The sequence below is a fragment of the Oncorhynchus gorbuscha genome, linkage group LG09, assembly GCF_021184085.1.
Source record: "Oncorhynchus gorbuscha isolate QuinsamMale2020 ecotype Even-year linkage group LG09, OgorEven_v1.0, whole genome shotgun sequence".
Lineage (NCBI taxonomy): Eukaryota > Metazoa > Chordata > Actinopteri > Salmoniformes > Salmonidae > Oncorhynchus > Oncorhynchus gorbuscha.
In genome coordinates this window covers 11,537,271-11,558,683 of record NC_060181.1, presented here as the reverse complement: position 1 = coordinate 11,558,683, position 21,413 = coordinate 11,537,271, and the positions used below count along the sequence as shown (strand labels likewise).

The following is a 21,413-nucleotide window of genomic DNA, read 5'->3' as shown; positions in this document are numbered from 1 at the left end:
TTTCAGTGCTTATTGTTATTGTCCATGCTTATCCATCCAGAGGGAGATCAGATCTGTGCATCTCTCCTTTTGACAATAATGAAAACAAACTGTTACTGTTGTGGACAGAAATGGGACTGTCTCTGTCAGAAACAAGCATCTAAGGAAATCCCTGGAACGTGTGTACTCTGGGCCTCCTGTGTGGCTGTGGAACACACAGGCTGGTTCCAAACTGACCACTAGCCCCTTGACCACGAAGCAACTCCTGACTCACCCTCATTGAAATGAAATGGAGAGGTATGAGCCTAAGTGATGATCATGTGTCTTTTAGATTTAAAAAAATAAAAAAATAAATCTGGCGCAGTGGATTCGAGCAACATGGCAGATACTTCACACAGTTCACCAGATGGAGATTGAGGTCAAGATATAGACTGCTATGTTTACTGGTACCTACCATGTAATCTCTCGTGGACAGATGTGCATAACATAACTGGTATCGTAGCATCTGTCAGCAGACTGTGGGTTGCGCCCGACTACCAATGAAATATGTTCCCGGTGCGCAGGTCTTTCATCACTGGTCATTTGGACAAATCATGATTTCGCAGGCGTCTTTTGAATTTCGGAAGAGTAGGGAACATTTGGCCCATACACCTCATGTAATCTGCAGAGGGAAGTGGAGCTCCTAGTTCTGCTTCCCGTATCATCGTTCTAGTATATTTTCTAAAATGTCTGCCTCCAGAAATTAATTAAGCATCTAACGCAATTGCACAGGATTTTTCATTCTGGGTGTCCGAGATTGACCTGCTTTCAGATGTTCCGGGGCTAATGGAAGGGGTCAGGGCTAGGGGCCAGTCTTGGGTTTGGGACAAGGCCTGTCTGTGTTCAGTCTCAGACATACAGAGCGTGTAGTATATAATATGGGTGTTTGACTCAGATGCTTCTGGTTCTCGGTCAATAAGCTGACTGACCTCTAGGGTTGGGGTCAGTTCTTTATTAATTCAGTCTTTGAAATGGAATTGATCCCAACCCTGCTGACCTCACTATGTGGCAATGATACTAACGCCTCTCTTTGACAGCTGTTCTAACAGGAGCTTTATGTTGAAAATGAATAAATATAACATAAATAAATCAAATAACTGATTAGTAAACGTGCTCTGACTGGCTCTACAGTGAAACTTGATACAAATAAATGTTCTGAGTAGCGCTTACTCTGATACTCACTGTCTGTGGTGTGTGTGTGTGATGTAATCTTCATCCTGACCAGCAGATGTCGCTGAAGTGCCATATAAAATCTGAGGCACACCCAAATCTGGATCCATCATCAATATTTTATATCTTCTTCATGTTCAGGTCCTTTTACTTTGAGAAAATAGAGTGAAATACACCTATTATGATTGTCCTTATCCAGGCTGCAGTAAGACTTCCAACTTCAATAGATTCCTTTTTAAATGAGGGTATGGTTTAATATCCTTTAACAACAAGCTGGCAAAATGATCAACTGTATAATTACTACTTTAGGGATAGACCTACCTCAATCTGATCAGTTCTAGGTAATAGCCATTAGCAGCAGTGGTATTACTGCAGTTTTCATATTCATGTATAAAGAAAGGATGGATGGGTTGTTATTTAGCTTGGCATGGAAAATATTATATTTTCCTTCTCAAATAAGATGAACTATTAAACTTTTATAAAGCCGTTCTTATTTTTGGGGTGCTGTACAAATTTTTCTGTTCATTCGTGACGTTTTCTCGTTTATGAATAAGAAACGGACTGGGGATTTTCAGTCAGGCAATATGCTGAATAGCTGTGCACAGTTCCCGGAAAAACCATGGTTGCCATGTTGGAGAAAATTACCTTTTTATGGATTCATGTGTGTGTGTGTGTGTGTGTGTGTGTGTGTGTGTGTGTGTGTGTGTGTGTGTGTGTGTGTGTGTGTGTGTGTGTGTGTGTGTGTGTGTGTGTGTGTGTGTGTGTGTGTGTGTGTGTGTGTGTGTGTGTGTGTGTGTGTGTGTAAAATTCCATGTGAGTGAATTTTATGGTCAGGAGATGTATTTAAAAAATGTTTAACCTTTATTTTAGCAGGCATTCTCATTGAGACCAAGGTCTCTTCTACAAGGGAGCCCTGCATACACACATTACAAATACAACATAATACAAATATACAAGATTACAAACACACAAGTAAATCCATCACATACCTCAGTAAAGATTGGCCCCAACTTATTCATTTGAACTGCCTGAGAGGCACCAGTACATCTAGTTGTAGGGAAATCTGTAGATTGTTCCATACATGGGATGCAAATAAACTACCTTCAGTATGTTTTTAAGGTTGTATTTATTCAATAAAAAGGTAGAAACAGAGAAGGGCTGTAAGGGGAAAGAATGACTTGGTGCAACTCCAATCTGCACGATCGTTGCAGTGGATGTACTGTGTGTATGTGCATTTATGTGTGACTTTGGGTTTGAACACAACTCAAGTCTCTTGCTCATCACAAGCCCGCTGTGCTCAAGCCTCGGGAAATAAAACCTAATGCTGATCTGCTGTTCAAATGTAATTTCAACAAACGTAATATGCCCTTTAGGTTTTGGAGGGGGAAAAAAATCATATTTAATGAACTTACAACATATCAAAAAACAATGACCTACTGTTCCATTGATAGCGTTTTTGTTTTCATAGACATTAGACTACAACGAACATTTTTAATTTGACTTAAGTCCTTGACCACTACACAATACTACACATGTAAGGTATCTACAGCATTAGCCTGGGTAATGGACTAAAGGAGACTAACGTAAGGTCCTTGGACGAAGGAGTAACATGTTCTGTTACAGGGTGAATTGGCTCTGGAAGCTAAAACAGCCAAATATTCCCATCTAAATGGGAATCGATTCTCCATTCGGTGCGTTTCTAGAAACATCAACCCCTCTACTTTCATATCACATCAGAATCATTTCACAAATGCAAAAAAAAACATTTCAATTGGCTCATGCATCTGCCCTCTTCTCCCCTGTAACTATTCCCCAGGTAATTGCTGAAAATAGAGCGTGTTCTCAGTGAACTTAGCTGGTCAAATAAGGGTTAAATAAAAATAAGTAAATACACACTTACTGTACACGGTTTTAACACAGGTGTTCCACTCTGTCTTCCGTTTACCCACAGGTGTTCGGCGACAGACGGCAGCAGTAATTAACACAGGTGTTCGGCGACAGACGGCAGCAGTAATTAACACAGGTGTTCGGCGACAGACGGCAGCAGTAATTAACACAGGTGGTCCACTCTGTCTTCCGTTTACCCACAGGTGTTCGGCGACAGACGGCAGCAGTAATTTACACAGGTGTTCGGCGACAGACGGCAGCAGTAATTTACACAGGTGTTCGGCGACAGACGGCAGCAGTAATTAACACAGGTGTTCGGCGACAGACGGCAGCAGTAATTAACACAGGTGTTCGGCGACAGACGGCAGCAGTAATTAACACAGGTGTTCGGCGACAGACGGCAGCAGTAATTAACACAGGTGTTCGGCGACAGACGGCAGCAGTAATTAACACGGGTGTTCGGCGACAGACGGCAGCAGTAATTAACACAGGTGTTCGGCGACAGACGGCAACAGTAATTAACACAGGTGTTCGGCGACAGACGGCAGCAGTAATTAACACAGGTGTTCTGGCGACAGACGGCAGCAGTAATTAACACAGGTGTTCCACTCTGTCTTCTGTTGTTCGTAAACAAGTGCAGTAACATGGAAATATGGGAGTGTGGGAACCATAACCCTATAAAGGTTGTGTATCAGTTTTAACTTATTTTTTTCCTTCTAAATTAATTCCCATTTAGATGAAAGATCAGGTCCTTTGTGTTTTCAAAACCGTACCGCAAGCGATGCGTGTCAATGTTCAGACCAAGTGTCGCTGCTCTTAACAAAACTCCCCCGTACAGAAGACGCTTTTGTCCAATGACCTTTGTGTGTGTAATGGAACAGAGAGTCGTGATCAAGGGCTAGGGGCTGCATGCGCACATTTCCCAGATTGTACCTTTTTAAAGTTTGACCTTGTAATTTATGGGGGACATTTGCAAAAACAGCTTGAAATAGGGGCGTGGGGAGACTGATTAACATTTCAATGTCATGCAACACGTAGACGACACAGGAGGCTGCGGAGGGGAGGACAGCTCATAATAATGTCTGGGATGGAATGGTCTGGAAACCATGGAAACCATGTGTTTGAGTTCGATATCATTCTGTTTGAGCGATTCCTCTGAGCCCGTCCTCCCCAATTAAGGTGCCACCAACCTCCTGTGGTAGACACATTAAATCCACAGTAGTTGTTTATTTTTTATGTCTAGAATAAAAATAAAAATAAAAGTATTTTATAAAGAATTCTAAGTAAACACTCATGTTTTTAGTCTCCTTAATTAATACTCGATAGTGAAACTAAATGAAACAACTGGCAACCCTGCGAAGGACACCCATCCGCCTTCGTCAGACTGCTCGTTTGCGCGGCAGGCCTGCTAGTAAAAACTGCAGTCACCGGCTTGGCTCCTGTTTTCAGCGGGGGAGGGTTTAGCTAGACAGCTGTAGTAGGAGCGATTATTCCCTTGATTAAAAGTAGCCAGCGGGAACCTGCGAGTTTAGAAAGCAAGAGTTTTGGCGCAACTTTATTTTAAATTGTTTTGACAAGAGAGACTATCATATAATGGAATATAAAAACCCGAAACGAGGTGTCAGGCCTGTGGACAACGTTGCTTCTTTTCAGCTTGCTAACTATTAGCTAGTTGTTCCCATTGATTTGTATAGCTAGATTCGTTAGCTTAGCCAGATAGCTTGTGTTGTTGTTGTGGGTCCATAATACACGGGACCTGGTTGGTTCTACCGCACATTGTTGTCATTTTTCCAAAAACTTTTTTGAAAGTTATTGCTTGTTAAGGTACCTATCCCGAGAGAAACATTCTCTGTTTATCTTTCTCTGAAATCAAAAGTCGAGCAGTGTGTGTATTTTAAGACAAAAGTGATTTGCGATTGTCAAGTTCATTTTGACAGGCGTTTTGTTTTTGTTGGTAACTGTCCTCGGTTCACAATTAAAGACCGGACCGGACCCCTTTTTTCTTCTCCTCCCTTCTCCATCCAACCCTGTTACCAACCGGACAGTACTACGTTAGTCTGTCTGACCCCGGAGCTGACCGCACATCACTGCCTGCTCAATGGAGGAACATGACAACATGGACTACTTATATCAGCAGGTCCTGCAGAAAGACGTTACCCGCAGGTTGCAGGTCGGGCAGGATTTAATAGACTACCTGAACGACCCGCAGAGGTCCTCCGATGTGGAACAAGACAAACCCCGGCTGGATAAAACCATAGATGAGCTGACGGGATGGGTCAACGCCAGCAACTACAAGGTGAGACCGCAGCACATGGGGACATTGCGGTGGACACTGCAGACGGTGGTCCCCCCCTGAACTATCCGGCTTTTTGGACCCTGTTTCACTAACGTAGTTCTTTGATATACATGTTTTTGTGATAGGATGTAGCTAGTTTGCTAGCCGGGGATGATTATTCTCAGTGTGGGGACATTGGTTAACTAGGAAGGAGAAGCTACTCAGGAATAACGAGCTGTCACCACAGACAGTGTTATTTTGTGAAGCAGGGCGGTCTCGCTGTAGCAGAGGGATATATCTTCTAACTGTAATCTCATTAAAACGGAGATAATCTGATTCAAACAGAGAGAACCCACTAATCTCCCCCGTAATTGGGTCTAACATTTTTGCGTTTTCTTTTGAGTAGTGGGACACTTTCTTTGAATGGAAAAGGGTTACCAGACGGCAGGTAGCTCTGCTGTCCAGCCACGATTGATCAGCCCGGTTAGCTAGAAAAATAATAATATTGTATTAAAAGCTGTAATACAAGTAATGCGTTGTATTGTGACTCTTAATGTAATGAATGTACTGGGATTGAGTTAGATATCATTCAGTTGTATGTCCCCCCCTGTCGGCTGGCGGTAGTAGTGGACTGTGTGCTTGGAGGAGGACCCCATTGTCAGAGCGCCTAGAGGATGGGGGAGGGGTCGGGCCGTGTTATAATGTCATATCTGTGGAAAATGATGGAATGTGGCCTTTTGTTTTCTTTGCTAAATGTATCTCCTCATAATCCCAGACAGTTATGTCTGAACTATACACCATGGAATGAATCGTTGCATCAGACACTGAAGAAGGTGATGCTGGTAAAGTCCACTGGAGGTGAATCCATAACAACTAATACAGAACAAAAATATAAACGCAACATGCTACAATGTCATAACATTTTTACTGAGTTACAGTTCATATAAAGGAAATCAGTCGATTTTAAATACATTCATTAGGCCCTGACTGGGAGTACGGATACAGATGTGCATCTGTTGGTCACAGATACCTTAAAAATGTAGGGGCGTGGATCAGAAAACCATTCAGTATCTGGTGTGACCACCATTTTCCTCATGCAGCGTGACACATCTTCTTCACATAGAGTTGATCAGGCTGTTGATTGTGGTCTGATGTGGAATGTTCTCCCACTCCTCTTCAATGGGTGTGTGAATTTGCTTGATATTGGTGAGAACTGGGACACGCTGTCGTACACGTCGATCCAGAGCATCCCAAACTTGCTCAATGGGTGACATGTCTAGTGAGTACGCAGGCCATGGAAGAACTGGGACATTTTTCAGCTTCCAGCAATTGTGTACAGATCCTTGCGACATGGGGCCGTGCATTATCATGCTGAAACATGAGGTGATGTTGGCAGATGAATGGCACGACAGTGGGCCTCAGGAATTGTCACAGTATCTCTGTGCATTGAAATTTCCATAGACAAAATGCAATTGTGTTCGTTGTGCTTATTTTATGCCTGCCAATGCTATAACCCCACCGTCATCATGGGGCACTCTGTTCACAACGTTGACATCAGCAAACCGCTCGCCCACACAATTTCATACACGTTGTCTGCGGTTGTGAGGCCGTTTGGACGTACTGCCAAATTCTCTAAAATGACATTGGAGGCGGCTTATGGTAGAGAAATGAACATTCAATTATCCGGCAACAGTTCTGGTGGACATTCCTGCAGTCTGCATGCTAATTGTACGCTCTCTAAACTTGAGACATCTGTGGCAATGTTGTGTGACCGAACTGCACATTTTAGTGGCCTTTTTTGGCCCCCCCAGTACAAGGTGCACCTGTGTAATGAGCAATCTGTTTAATCAACTTTTTGATATGCCACACCAGTCAGGTGGATGGATTATCTTGGCAAAGGAGAAATGCTCACCAACAGCGATATAAACTAATTTATACCCCAACATTTGAGAGAAATGCGTTGTGCAAATAGATTTTAAAAAATGTATTTCAAATCATAAAACATGCGAACAAAGCTTTACATGTTGCGTTTACATTTTTGGTGTGGTGTATTTTAAAGATGTTTCTTTTACCTTCCCTAATATAACACCAGTGTTATAAGCCTATGCAAAGTCTCGGGCTGGACCAGGGCTGCAATGGAAAAAAGGTCACACTACTTTCCAGAAGAGCCAGTGAAATACAACTATAATCAACCCTTAACAGTATCCTCTTATTTCCCTGAGGGTTATAGGTCATATTACAGGGAACAATAAGATGATGACAGTTTGACAAAAACACAGATGTGGAAACAGGATAATGCTGTAATTACGTTGGCCAGGGTGGGTAGTAATATGAGCCTGGGCCAATTACAACTGAATTCCCTATTCCATAGAGAGCTCATGTACAGTATAGATCTGTGGGCCGTATTCACAAAGCTTCTCAAAAGTACTGATTTTATTCTTCATGATTTTAAATGTTTTTACTTTGCTCTCCAAATAATAGCTACTAATTGGTCTAGAGGAGAGAAGGGGAGTGGCCGTCTTCTGTGAAGATGCTGAGTCATCCCAGATGAGAGAGGAGGGAGAAGGGAGGGGAAGTGAGAGAGAAGAGGGGGATAGATTAATGGATGCAGAGTGACCCGGAGAGCTGTGTACAGACTGAGATTGACTCACCCGGAGAGCTGTGTACAGACTGAGATTGACTCACTCTGAGAGCTGTGTACAGACTGAGATTGACTCACTCTGAGAGCTGTGTACAGACTGAGATTGACTCACTCTGAGAGCTGTGTACAGACTGAGATTGACTCACTCGGAGAGCTGTGTACAGACTGAGATTGACTCACTCGGAGAGCTGTGTACAGACTGAGACTGCTAATGCTGCTGGTGCCTCTTAGAGTACTACCGTATGAGTCATAATACCCATAAACCTAGTGGGTAAAACAAGGAAATGGTTCCAATCATTTTTCCCATAGGGGATTTTAGATACACTTCAAATAGGGGCTGTGTTTCGTGTAGGCGTTTACCCTGGTGTGACGTTCTGATAATTGTAAATCTCTCTAAAAACAAGGTGACTTTTTTAATAAATATGTTTGCTGTATTTACAGCAGAGACACAGAGCTACTAAATGGTATATCATACACTGCATTTGAGGAACAATGGGAAAGTGATTCTGCTTTGAAAGTTGCTGAACTTGTAACCCCACTTTTGATAAAATGGCCCTTGAATGTTTTGGTACACCTACTGGAGAGCACTTCTTTGTTTACACCCATTCAGCATTGTTCACACCCTCTTAAGCCTTAGCCCCACCCATCTCATTAAGGATTCACATGTGAGTTCATGTGCTGAACAGAGTGAAAAGATGAAGACTAATAGGTAAAAGTAGTAGCCTACAACAAGGAACAAATCTAGGTAAACAAAGTGTTCAGATAGAACATATTTTAAAAATATTAGATAACACACCTGTCTAAATTGATGGGTCATGTGAAAGAAATGCTATAACCCCCAGCCACGTCTTGCCAAGTGGGCGGGTCTCTACAGAAGGTGTAAACGATACAGCCAAATAGTTAAATAGTTACTTACATAGTAGCAACATCAGAAATGGTGTCAATATAAAATAAAATAAAACAAGTGTCTGCCAGTAGAGAAAGAACAAAATAATATACAGTATGTACTAGAGGTCGACCGATTATGATTTTTCAACACCGATACCGATTATTGGAGGACCAAAAAAGCCGATATCGATTAATCGGCCAATTTTTATTTATTTATTTATTTGTAATAATGACAATTACAACAATACTGAATGAACACTTATTTTAACTTAATATAATACATGAATAAAATCAATTTAGCCTCAAATAAATAATGAAACATGTTCAATTTGGTTTCAGTAAGTGTTGGAGAAGAAAGTAAAAGTGCAATATGTGCCATGTAAGAAAGCTAACGTTTAAGTTCCTTGCTCAGAACATGAAAACATACGAAAGCTGGTGGTTCCTTTTAACATGTCTTCAATATTCCCAGGTAAGAAGTTTTAGGTTGTAGTTATTATAGGAATTATAGGACTATTTCCCTCTATACCATTTGTATTTCATTAACCTTTGACTATTGGATGTTCTTATAGGCACTTTAGTATTGCCAGTGTAACAGTATAGCTTCCGTACCTCTCCTCGCTCCTCCCTGGGCTCGAACCAGCAACACAACGACAACAGCCACCATCGAATCAGCGTTACCCATGTAGAGCGAGGGGAACAACTACTAGAAGGCTCAGAACGAGTGACGTTTGAAACGCTATTAGCGCTCGCTAACTAGCTAGCCATTTCACTTCGGTTACACTAGCCTCATCTCGGGAGTTGATAGGCTTGAAGTCATAAACAGCGCAATGCTTGACGCACAACGAAGTTGCTAGCTTGCAACTTACCTTTGCTTACTGCATTTGCGTAACAGACAGTCTCCCTGTGGAGTGCAACGAGAGAGAGGCAGGTCGTTATTGCATTGGACTAGTTAACTGTAAGGTTGCAAGATTGGATCCCCCGAGCTGACAAGGTGAAAATCTGTCGTTCTGCCCCTAAACAGGCAGTTAACCCACTGTTCCTAGGCTGTCATTGAAAATACAATGTGTTCTTAACTGACTTGCCTAGTTAAATAAAGGTATGCATCTTTTTACCAAATCAGCAACTCGGCGCCCAAAAATACAGATTTCCGATTGTTATGAAAACTTGAGATCGGCCTAATTAATCGGCCATTCCGATGAATCGGTCGACCTCTAGTATGATCAATAACCATATCAGTGGTAGATGAGGTAGTTATATGCATACGATCAGGGGTCAAGTGGCTGAGCAGCAGGATAAAATAATCATTGCAGCAACATATTGTTGGTGTGTGTGTGTGTGTGTGTGTTAGGAGAGAATCATGTGGATAGAGGAACGGCAGTTAGTGCTGATGAACTGGGAACCCCCCCCCACAATGATGAACTGGTCTGTCTCCCTCCCCAATGATGAACTGGTCCCCCCCCAATGATGAACTGGTCTGTCTCCCCCAATGATGAACTGGTCTGTCCCCCAATGATGAACTGGTCTGTCTCCCCCCCCAATGATGAACTGGCCTGTCTTCCCCCCAATGATGAACTGGCCTGTCCCCCCCCAATGATGAACTGGTCTTCCCCCCCCCCCCCAATGATGAACTGGCCTGTCATCCCCCCAATGATGAACTGGTCTGTCCCCCCCCCCCCCCCAATGATGAACTGGTCTGTCTTCCCCCCCCAATGATGAACTGGTCTGTCTCCCCCAATGATGAACTGGTCTGTCTTCCCCTCCCCCAATGATGAACTGGTCTGTCCCCCCCAATGATGAACTGGCCTGTCTTTCCCCCAATGATGAACTGGCCTGTCTTCCCCCAATGATGAACTGGTCTGTCTTCCCCCAATGATGAACTGGCCTGTCTTCCCCCAATGATGAACTGGCCTGTCTTCCCCCAATGATGAACTGGCCTGTCTTCCCCCAATGATGAACTGGCCTGTCTTCCCCCAATGATGAACTGGTCTGTCTTCCCCCCAATGATGAACTGGTCTGTCTTCCCCCAATGATGAACTGGTCTGTCTTCCCCCCCAATGATGAACTGGTCTGTCTTCCCCCAATGATGAATTGGCCTTTCTTCCCCCAATGATGAACTGGCCTTTCTTCCCCCCAATGATGAACTGGCCTTTCTTCCCCCCAATGATGAACTGGCCTTTCTTCCCCCAATGATGAACTGGCCTTTCTTCCCCCCCAATGATGAACTGGCCTGTCTTCCCCCAATGATGAACTGGTCTGTCCGAACCACGCATGACCAAGATAATCTATATTCTGCTCTTGATTTTGGTGCAGGGCATGTGATGTCCATAGCCTCTACATCACAAAACTCCCTGATCTTCTAAAAAATATATGTTTGTTTAGCTGTGTCCAGGTGGTGCTTGTACAGGCAGACCATCAATGGGAGGAAGGATGTCAGTGATGGGCAGCAGCTGGAACCTGGTCCCGACTGAGTCTGAACGCTACGTGGAGACAACAACACCAGGCTCCAGAGCATCGGAGCTGTAAAACAGGAAATAACAAAATGAATTGAGAAGACATTACAACCTTGCATAACGTCAATTCACCTCCCAAGTGTAGATAAGTTGACTATCCTCATACAATGCAATGAACATGACATTCATCTGAAGTGCTGGTACTGTCTTATCTGTGGCAGCGGCCTGAAGTACCAGCCATATCTTTCCACCAGCACCGAACCATTGTCCAGTCCAACCAGCTGTGAGATGCTGACCCCTGTCACAGTGCTGTCCTTCACAACACCAGCAATCTCAGACAAAGTGTTCACTCTGGTCTTTCTGAAGCGCTGCTTGATGAGGCCGAAGCACCAGTCGGTGGCAAACTTGGTGTGACCAGTGATCAGGAAGTGAAGGCCCAGACTGTGGTGGAGCTTGTGCATGGCACAGACTTGTTTTGGCCACTGCAGTTGTCACATTTCAGGGCCACACGTGTTTCCCCAATATCGATTAATCGACATGCCTTCATCAATCAAGTAGTTGACTTGTTGTGGTATTCCTTCACAGCAGACACCAAACAAGCCACACTTGCGAGGAGTTAAAAGGTAGATGGGACCTGGCTACATAGGGTCAGGAAGATAGTAGATGGACCTGGGTACATAGGGTCAGATGGGACCTGGCTACATAGGGTCAGATGGATAGTAGATGGACCTGGCTACATAGGGTCAGATGGGACCTGGCTACATAGGGTCAGATGGATAGTAGATGGGACCTGGCTACATAGGGTCAGATGGATAGTAGATAGGACCTGGCTACATAGGGTCAGAGGATAGTAGATGGACCTGGCTACATAGGGTCAGGAGGATAGTAGATGGACCTGGCTACATAGGGTCAGAGGATAGTAGATGGACCTGGCTACATAGGGTCAGGAGGATAGTAGATGGACCTGGCTACATAGGGTCAGATGGATAGTAGATGGACCTGGCTACATAGGGTCAGATGGATAGTAGATGGACCTGGCTACATAGGGTCAGATGGATAGTAGATGGACCTGGATAGTAGATGGACCTGGCTACATAGGGTCAGATGGATAGTAGATGGACCTGGCTACATAGGGTCAGATGGATAGTAGATGGACCTGGCTACATAGGGTCAGATGGATAGTAGATGGACCTGGCTACATAGGGTCAGATGGATAGTGCACCTGCAAACAACATCATAACACCCTGTCATTTTCACCCCTGTCAGTTCTTATTTTATTTAACCTTTATTTTACCAATTTTTTACACAGCTCAGTGAAAGGCATTTGACTGCATCCCATATATGATATATTTTGTGTCTTTATCTATCCATCTATGTCCTTAATCTGTATAAAGGAGGACTTGTTGCTTACTTGTTGAGTAAAGTCAAAGCTGTAATGTATCCTGATGTCTTTGCTTGCTGGTTCAGTAGGGGTCCCCAGAGACAACTACAGGTCTTGACAGGTGGTCTTGCAGTCAGCAACCATCTTCTGGTAGACAGACCGCTCACTCTGAGCAAGAGCTTGCTTTAGCCAGCTCTCTTTCTGATTGTAGGCATTAGTCCATTCTCCTTGTATGACTGGTGGAGGAGAGACAGGCTTGTTCTATAGGTCTTTCTGATTGTAGGCATTAGTCCATTCTCCTTGTATGACTGGTGGAGGAGAGACAGGCTTGTTCTACAGGTCTTTCTGATTGGAGGCATTAGTCCATTCTCCTTGTATGACTGGTGGAGGAGAGACAGGCTTGTTCTATAGGTCTTTCTGATTGTAGGCATTAGTCCATTCTCCTTGTATGACTGGTGGAGGAGAGACAGGCTTGTTCTATAGGTCTTTCTGATTGTAGGCATTAGTCCATTCTCCTTGTATGACTGGTGGAGGAGAGACAGGCTTGTTCTATAGGTCTTTCTGATTGGAGGCATTAGTCCATTCTCCTTGTATGACTGGTGGAGGAGAGACAGGCTTGTTCTATAGGTCTTTCTGATTGTAGGCATTAGTCCATTCTCCTTGTATGGTCAGGGTGTGAGTTGGGGTGAGCAGTCTGTTTGTTTTTCTATGATTTTGGGATTTCTATGTTTCGGTCTAGTATGGTTCTCAATCAGAGGCAGGTGTCATTAGTTGTCTCTGAATGAGAATCATACTTCGGTAGCCTGGGTTTGCACTCTTGGCCATGTTCTGTTATAATCTCCACCCGGCACAGCCAGAAGAGGACTGGCCACCCCACATAGCCTGGTTCCTCTCTAGGTTTCTTCCTAGGTTTTGGCCTTTCTAGGGAGTTTTTCCTAGCCACCGTGCTTCTACACCCGCATTGCTTGCTGTCTGGGGTTTTAGGCTGGGTTTCTGTACAGCACTTTGAGATATCAGCTGATGTACGAAGTGCTATATAAATAAATTTGATTTGATTTTGACCACACTCGCGCGCTCCACAGCAGCCACTGTAATATTGCACAATGCCTTTTCTTTTCATTCTCTGAATGTTTTAGAGCTGTAGATTTACTGTGATTTACTAAACCTACCCCTCTGAACTAAAGCCGTAGCTTGGTAAGTCTTCAGGTCTTAGACATGGTCCCAAACCCTTCCTCTGGTTAGAATGGATGGATTGATGGATGGATTGATGGATGGATGGATGGATGGATGGACAGACTAACAGTTGATGGATGGATGGATGGATGGATGGATGGATGGATGGATGGATGGATGGATGGATGGATGGATGGACTGACAGGCAGATGATGTGTGTTTATAGTGTATTAGTATCAGTGGGGCCTGAGAATACCTGAGTGGACATATGGTCCTTCTCTCCTCCCCCTCCCCTCTCTGCTCCCCCTCTCCCCCTCAATTTATCAAAATTGGGTTTGACCAGGCAGGATGGATGGATGGATGGATGGATGGATGGACTGACAGTTGACCAGGCAGGATGGATGGATGGAATGACAGTTGACCAGGCAGGATGGATGGGTGGATGGATGGATGGAATGACAGTTGACCAGGCAGGATGGATGGACAGACTGACAGTTGACCAGGCAGGATGGATGGATGGATGGATGGATGGACTGACAGGCAGTTGATGTGTGTTTATAGTGTATTAGTATCAGTGGGGCCTGAGAATACCTGAGTGGACATATGGTCCTTCTCCTCCCCCTCCCCTCTCTGCTCCCCCTCTCCCCCTCAATTTATCAAAATTGGGTTTGACCAGGCAGGATGGATGGATGGATGGATGGATGGATGGACTGACAGTTGACCAGGCAGGATGGATGGATGGAATGACAGTTGACCAGGCAGGATGGATGGGTGGATGGATGGATGGAATGACAGTTGACCAGGCAGGATGGATGGATGGAATGACAGTTGACCAGGCAGGATGGATGGACTGACAGTTGACCAGGCAGGATGGATGGATGGAATGACAGTTGACCAGGCAGGATGGATGGATGGGTGGACTGACAGTTGACCAGGCAGGATGGATGGATGGATGGAATGACAGTTGACCAGGCAGGATGGATGGATGGATGGACTGACAGTTGACCAGGCAGGATGGATGGATGGATGGAATGACAGTTGACCAGGCAGGATGGATGGATGGAATGACAGTTGACCAGGCAGGATGGATGGATGGAATGACAGTTGACCAGGCAGGATGGATGGATGGAATGACAGTTGACCAGGCAGGATGGATGGATGGATGGATGGATGGATGGATGGATGGAATGACAGTTGACCAGGCAGGATGGATGGATGGAATGACAGTTGACCAGGCAGGATGGATGGATGGAATGACAGTTGACCAGGCAGGATGGATGGATGGAATGACAGTTGACCAGGCAGGATGGATGGATGGATGGATGGAATGACAGTTGACCAGGCAGGATGGATGGATGGATGGATGGATGGATGGATGGATGGAATGACAGTTGACCAGGCAGGATGGATGGATGGATGGAATGACAGTTGACCAGGCAGGATGGATGGATGGATGACAGTTGACCAGGCTGGATGGATGGATGGATGGATGGACTGACAGTTGACCAGGCAGGATGGATGGATGGAATGACAGTTGACCAGGCAGGATGGATGGATGGAATGACAGTTGACCAGGCAGGATGGATGGATGGATGGAATGGTAGTTGACCAGGCAGGATGGATGGATGGATGGATGGATGGATGGATGGATGGATGGAATGACAGTTGACCAGCAGGATGGATGGATGGATGACAGTTGACCAGGCTGGATGGATGGATGGATGGATGACAGTTGACCAGGCTGGATGGATGGATGGATGGACTGACAGTTGACCAGGCAGGATGGATGGATGGAATGACAGTTGACCAGGCAGGATGGATGGATGGAATGACAGTTGACCAGGCAGGATGGATGGATGGACTGACAGTTGACCAGGCAGTTTGAATGGATGGACGGACGAACTGACCAGGCAGTTTTGGTAAAGATGCTATGTCATCTTTATCTCGTGATTCTGCAAAGTCACTCTTAGACAGTTGATGTGTGTTTATAGTGTATTAGTATCAGTGGGGCCTGAGAATATCTGAGTGGACATATGGTCCTTCTCCTCCCCCTCCCCTCTCTGCTCCCCCTCTCCCCCTCAATTTATCAAAATTGGGTTTGTTTTCAAATTCTGTGTAATCTGAGGGAAATATGTGTCTCTATGGTCATACATTTGGCAGGAGGTTAGGAAGTGCAGCTCAGTTTCCACCTCATTTTGTGGGCAGTGTGCACATAGGCATACCTGGCTCTCAAGAGAAGACAGGCTATGGCGTCCTTTCTCAATAGCAAGGCTATGCTCACTGAGTCTGTACATAGTCAAAGATTTCCTTAGATTTAGGTCAGTCACAGTGGTCAGATATTCTGCCGCTGTGTACTTTCTGTTTTGGACCAAATAGCATTCTAGTTTGCTCTTTTTTTTTGTAAATTCTTTCCAATGTGTGAAGTAATTATCTTTTAGTTTTCTCATGATTTGGTTGGGTCTAATTGTGATGCTGTCATGGGGCTCTCTCTCTCTCTCTTGTTCTCTCTCTCTCGTTCTCTCTCTCTCGTTCTCTCTCTCTCTCGTTCTCTCTCTCTCTCGTTCTCTCTCTCTCTCTCGTTCTCTCTCTCTCTCTCTCTCTCGTTCTCTCTCTCTCTCTCGTTCTCTCTCTCTCTCGTTCTCTCTCTCGTTCTCTCTCGTTCTCTCTCTCTCTCGTTCTCTCTCTCTCTCTCGTTCTCTCTCTCTCTCTCTCTCTTCTCTCTCTCTCTCGTTCTCTCTCTCTCTCTCGTTCTCTCTCTCTCTCTCTCTCTCTTCTCTCTCTCTCGTTCTCTCTCTCGTTCTCTCTCTCTCGTTCTCTCTCTCTCGTTCTCTCTCGTTCTCTCTCTCTCGTTCTTCTCTCTCTCGTTCTCTCTCTCGTTCTCTCTCTCTCGTTCTCTCTCTTTCTCTCGTTCTCTCTCTCTCTCTTCTCTCTCTCTCTCTCTCTCTCTCTCTCTCTCTCTCTCTCGTTCTCTCTCTCGTTTTCTCTCTCTCTCGTTTTCTCTCTCTCTCGTTCTCTCTCTCTCTCTTCTCTCTCTCTCTCTCTCGTTCTCTCTCTCTCTCTCTTCTCTCTCTCTCTCTCGTTCTCTCTCTCATTCTCGTTCTCTCTCTCATTCTCTCGTTCTCTCTCTCTCTCTCTCGTTCTCTCTCTCTCTCTCTCTCTCGTTCTCTCTCGCTCTCGCTCTCGTTCTCTCTCGTTCTCTCTCTCTCTCTCTCTCGTTCTCTCTCTTCTTGTTCTCTCGTTCTCTCTCTCGTTCTCTCTCTCGCTCTCTCTCGTTCTCTCTCTCTCTCTCTCTCTCGTTCTCTCTCTCTCTCTCGTTCTCTCTCTCTCTCTCGTTCTCTCTCTCTCTCTCTTCTCTCTCTCTAGGGTTACCTGGCTCCCCTCTCTCTCGTTCTCTCTCTGTTTGGGGTTACCTGGCTCCCCTCTCTCTCTCTCTCTCTCTCTCTCTCTCTCTGTGTGTTTTACTAAAATAGGAGTAACAGCAGTCAGGATCTCTCCCTGGGACAGAGAACCATTTTTGCTTCCGTCATGGTCTGCCAACACAAGCATTCCAGACACAAAACTCCCTCCGCGTGAGATCAAATCTCTATCTCTCTCACACACGCAGGAAAACTAAGCTTCACAGAACTCTATAACCTTACTACTGTCTGTGTGTTGGGAGTTGATGTGTGTGTGAGTGAGATAGTGACTCAGTATTAAGTGTGTCTTTTCCCTCTGCCCTATAGGTGGCGTTGTTGGGGATAGACATTGCCGGGGCGTTCGTCGATCGCCTGGGGGAACACTTTAGAGGATACCTGGGAACAGGTGAGCTACTGTCTCTGTCTCTCCATCCTCTTCTGTAATCAGGCTGCAAATAGTCTGGCTAACTGTAGGACTATCCCAGCTAACCCCTTAACTGCATTCCCCTACTGCCCTCATTGGCTGCTCCTGTCTGCCTTTTGGTGTGTGTTGTACTTGTCCTGTCAGACTACTGCTGCAGGTGTCACCAGTTGTCATACTCACCCAGGCTGGCCCTTGAGAGAGAGACACACACACACACACACACACACACACACACACACACACACACACACACACACACACACACACACACACACACACACACACACACACACACACACACACACACACACACACACACACACACACACACACACCCCTCCCTGCAGTACAGCTCTGTCGGATTCCAAAGGGAAACAAACAGTCTGTGACATCGCCTGAATCCAACTGTCTGAAAACACTCCACCTCTCTACTCCACTTCACTTCTCCACCTCTCCACTCCACTCGACCTCTCCACTGCTTCTCCACTTCGCCTCTCCACCACTCCTCCTCTCCTCCTCCACTCCACCTCTCCACTCCACCTCTCCACTCCACCTCTCCACTCCACCTCTCCACCCACTACTCCACCTCTCCACTCCACTTCACTTCTCCACCTCTCCACTCCACTCGACCTCTCCACTGCTTCTCCACTTCGCCTCTCCACCACTCCTCCTCTCCACTCCTCCACTCCACCTCTCCACTCCACCTCTCCACTCCACCTCTCCACTCCACCTCTCCACTCCACTACTCCACCTCTCCACTCCACTTCACTTCTCCACCTCTCCACTCCACTCGACCTCTCCACTGCTTCTCCACTTCGCCTCTCCACCACTCCTCCTCTCCACTCCTCCACTCCACCTCTCCACTCCACTTCACTTCTCCACCTCTCCACTCCACTCCACCTCTCCACTCCACCTCTCCACTCCACCTCTCCACTTCACCTCTCCACTCCGCCTCTCCACTTCACCTCTCCACTCCACTCCACCTCTCCACTCCACTCCACCTCTCCACTTCACCTCTCCACTCCGCCTCTCCACTTCACCTCTCCACTCCACCTCTCCACTCCACCTCTCCACTCCACCTCTCCACTCCACCTCTCCACTTCACCTCTCCACTCCACCTCTCCACTCCACCTCTCCACTCCACCACTCCACTCCACCTCTCCACTCCACCTCTCCACTCCACTCCACTACTCCACCTCTCCACTCCACTTCACTTCTCCACCTCTCCACTCCACTCGACCTCTCCACTGCTTCTCCACTTCGCCTCTCCACCACTCCTCCTCTCCACTCCTCCACTCCACCTCTCCACTCCACCTCTCCACTCCACCTCTCCACTCCACTACTCCACCTCTCCACTCCACTTCACTTCTCCACCTCTCCACTCCACTCCACCTCTCCACTCCACCTCTCCACTTCACCTCTCCACTTCACCTCTCCACTTCACCTCTCCACTCCGCCTCTCCACTTCACCTCTCCACTCCAATCGACTTCTCCACTCTGCTTCTCCACTCTGCTTCTCCACTCTGCTTCTCCACTCTGCTTCTCCACTCCACCTCTCCACTCCGCCTCTCCACTCTGCTTCTCCACTCTGCTTCTCCACTCTGCCTCTCCACTCTGCTTCTCCACTCTGCTTCTCCACTCTGCCTCTCCACTCTGCTTCTTCACTCTGCCTCTCCACTCTGCTTCTCCACTCTGCTTCTCCACTCTGCTTCTCCACTCTGCTTCTCCACTCTGCTTCTCCACTCTGCTTCTCCACTCTGCTTCTCCACTCTGCTTCTCCACTCTGCTTCTCCACTCTGCTTCTCCACTCTGCTTCTCCACTCTGCTTCTCCACTCCACCTCTCCACTCCGCCTCTCCACTCTGCTTCTCCACTCTGCTTCTCCACTCTGCTTCTCCACTCTGCTTCTCCACTCCGCCTCTCCACCCAGCCTCTCCACTCCACCACTTCGCCACTCCACCACTTCGCCACTCCACCTCTCCACTCCACTTCGCCTCTCCACTCCACTTCGCCTCTCCACTCCACTTCTCCACTTCTCCACTTCTCCACTTCTCCTGTCCACTTCTCCACTCCACTTCTCCACTCCACCTCTCCACTCCACCTCTCCACTCCTCCACTCCACTTCTCCACTCCACTTCTCCTCTCCACTCCACCTCTCCACTCCGCTTCTCCACCCTTCTCCACTCCACCTCTCCACTCCACCTCTCCACTCCTCCACTCCACTTCTCCACTCCACTTCTCCTCTCCACTCCGCCTCTCCACTCCGCTTCTCCACCCTTCTCCACTTCTCCACTCCACCACTCCACTCCGCCTCTCCACTCCGCCTCTCCACCCTTCTCCACTTCTCCTTGCCTCTCCACTTCTCCACTTCTCCTCTCCACTTCTCCTCTCCACTTCTCCACTCCTCTCCTCTCGTTTCTCTGTCGACACAGAGGAGGAGGAGAGGAGATCATAGTGATTAATGAGTGTCATTCTTGATCTACGCATAATTGGCTCTCCTCACTTGCTGTGTGTTTTACTGTTCTTCTCTCCCATCTGTTGTTGATGATTTTCTGAGGCCATCTTGTTCTGCGAGGGGGTTTGTCCGGGAGGAAGTGAAACAGCTGTTTTCTGAAGAGGGGGAACACCACAATGACCTCACACATTCACATGTCTGTGTTTGATGATGACGTGTGTCGCTGTGTGTTGGACCTCTATTGTCCCTGTTGCCTAGGAAACCAACTGTTGTGGTAGCAACAACCCAATCTCCCCCCCCCCCCCTCCACACACACACACACACAAGCATTCCTCTCTGAAAACATCAGCTGGGGAGTGACAGGGTGATGTCATCCTACTGCAACCTTCCCCGCCCTCGGTTTGTGTGTGTGTGTGTGTGTGTGTGTGTGTGTGTGTGTGTGTGTGTGTGTGTGTGTGTGTGTGTGTGTGTGTCTGTGTCTGTGTCTGTGTCTGTGTCTGTGTCTGTGTGTGTGTGATTCGAAGGGGAAATCGGAGGATTACTTGAAAACCGTAGCAGAGAAACTAGTGCCTCCTAAGGAAGTAAACTCTTGTCTGTTACCAAGACGTCTGTGTGAACTCTGTTTGACCCACCGTCTAGGTCCGGTAACCTCTCTACTACCAACGTTTCATTATGGATCCAAGTCAACTATTCTAACATGACATTTGACTGTGTGTCCCCTCCCTTCTCCAGTGGTCCCAGCCCTCGTGGACAGGTTGGGCGACAGTAAGGACCAGGTCAGAGAACAGAGTCAGAATCTTATCCTCCGCTGTATGGAAGTGACCGCGTCGCCTATGGTGAGAGACACACACAGAGACACACAGAGACACACAGAGACACACAGAGACACACAGAGACACACAGAGACACACAGAGACACACAGAGACACACAGAGACACACAGAGACACACAGAGACACACAGAGACACACACACACACAGAGACACACACTACACACACTAGACACACACAGAGACACACACTACACACACAGAGACACACACTACACACACACACTACACACACACACAGAGACACACACACACACACACACACACACACACACACACACACACACACACACACACACACACACACACACACACACACACACACACACACACACACACACACACACACACACACACACACACACACACACACACTGCCTCACCTATGTTGAGCTAGATCCTGCCTCTTCCTGTAGTCCAGGACTA

The 21,413-nt window shown here is 46.6% G+C and overlaps 1 protein-coding gene across 1 annotated transcript in view; it reads left to right on the top strand.

Moving 5' to 3' along the window:
- Positions 1 to 4,476: 4,476 nt before the first annotated feature.
- LOC124043165 (CLIP-associating protein 2-like) overlaps positions 4,477 to 21,413 on the top strand; it is a 136,756-nt gene continuing 119,819 nt past the window's right edge. Inside the window, 3 exon segments of the mRNA XM_046361423.1 lie at positions 4,477 to 5,371; positions 17,606 to 17,684; positions 20,889 to 20,992. Coding sequence (XP_046217379.1) covers positions 5,174 to 5,371; positions 17,606 to 17,684; positions 20,889 to 20,992 — 381 coding nt within the window. The 5' untranslated portion in view covers positions 4,477 to 5,173.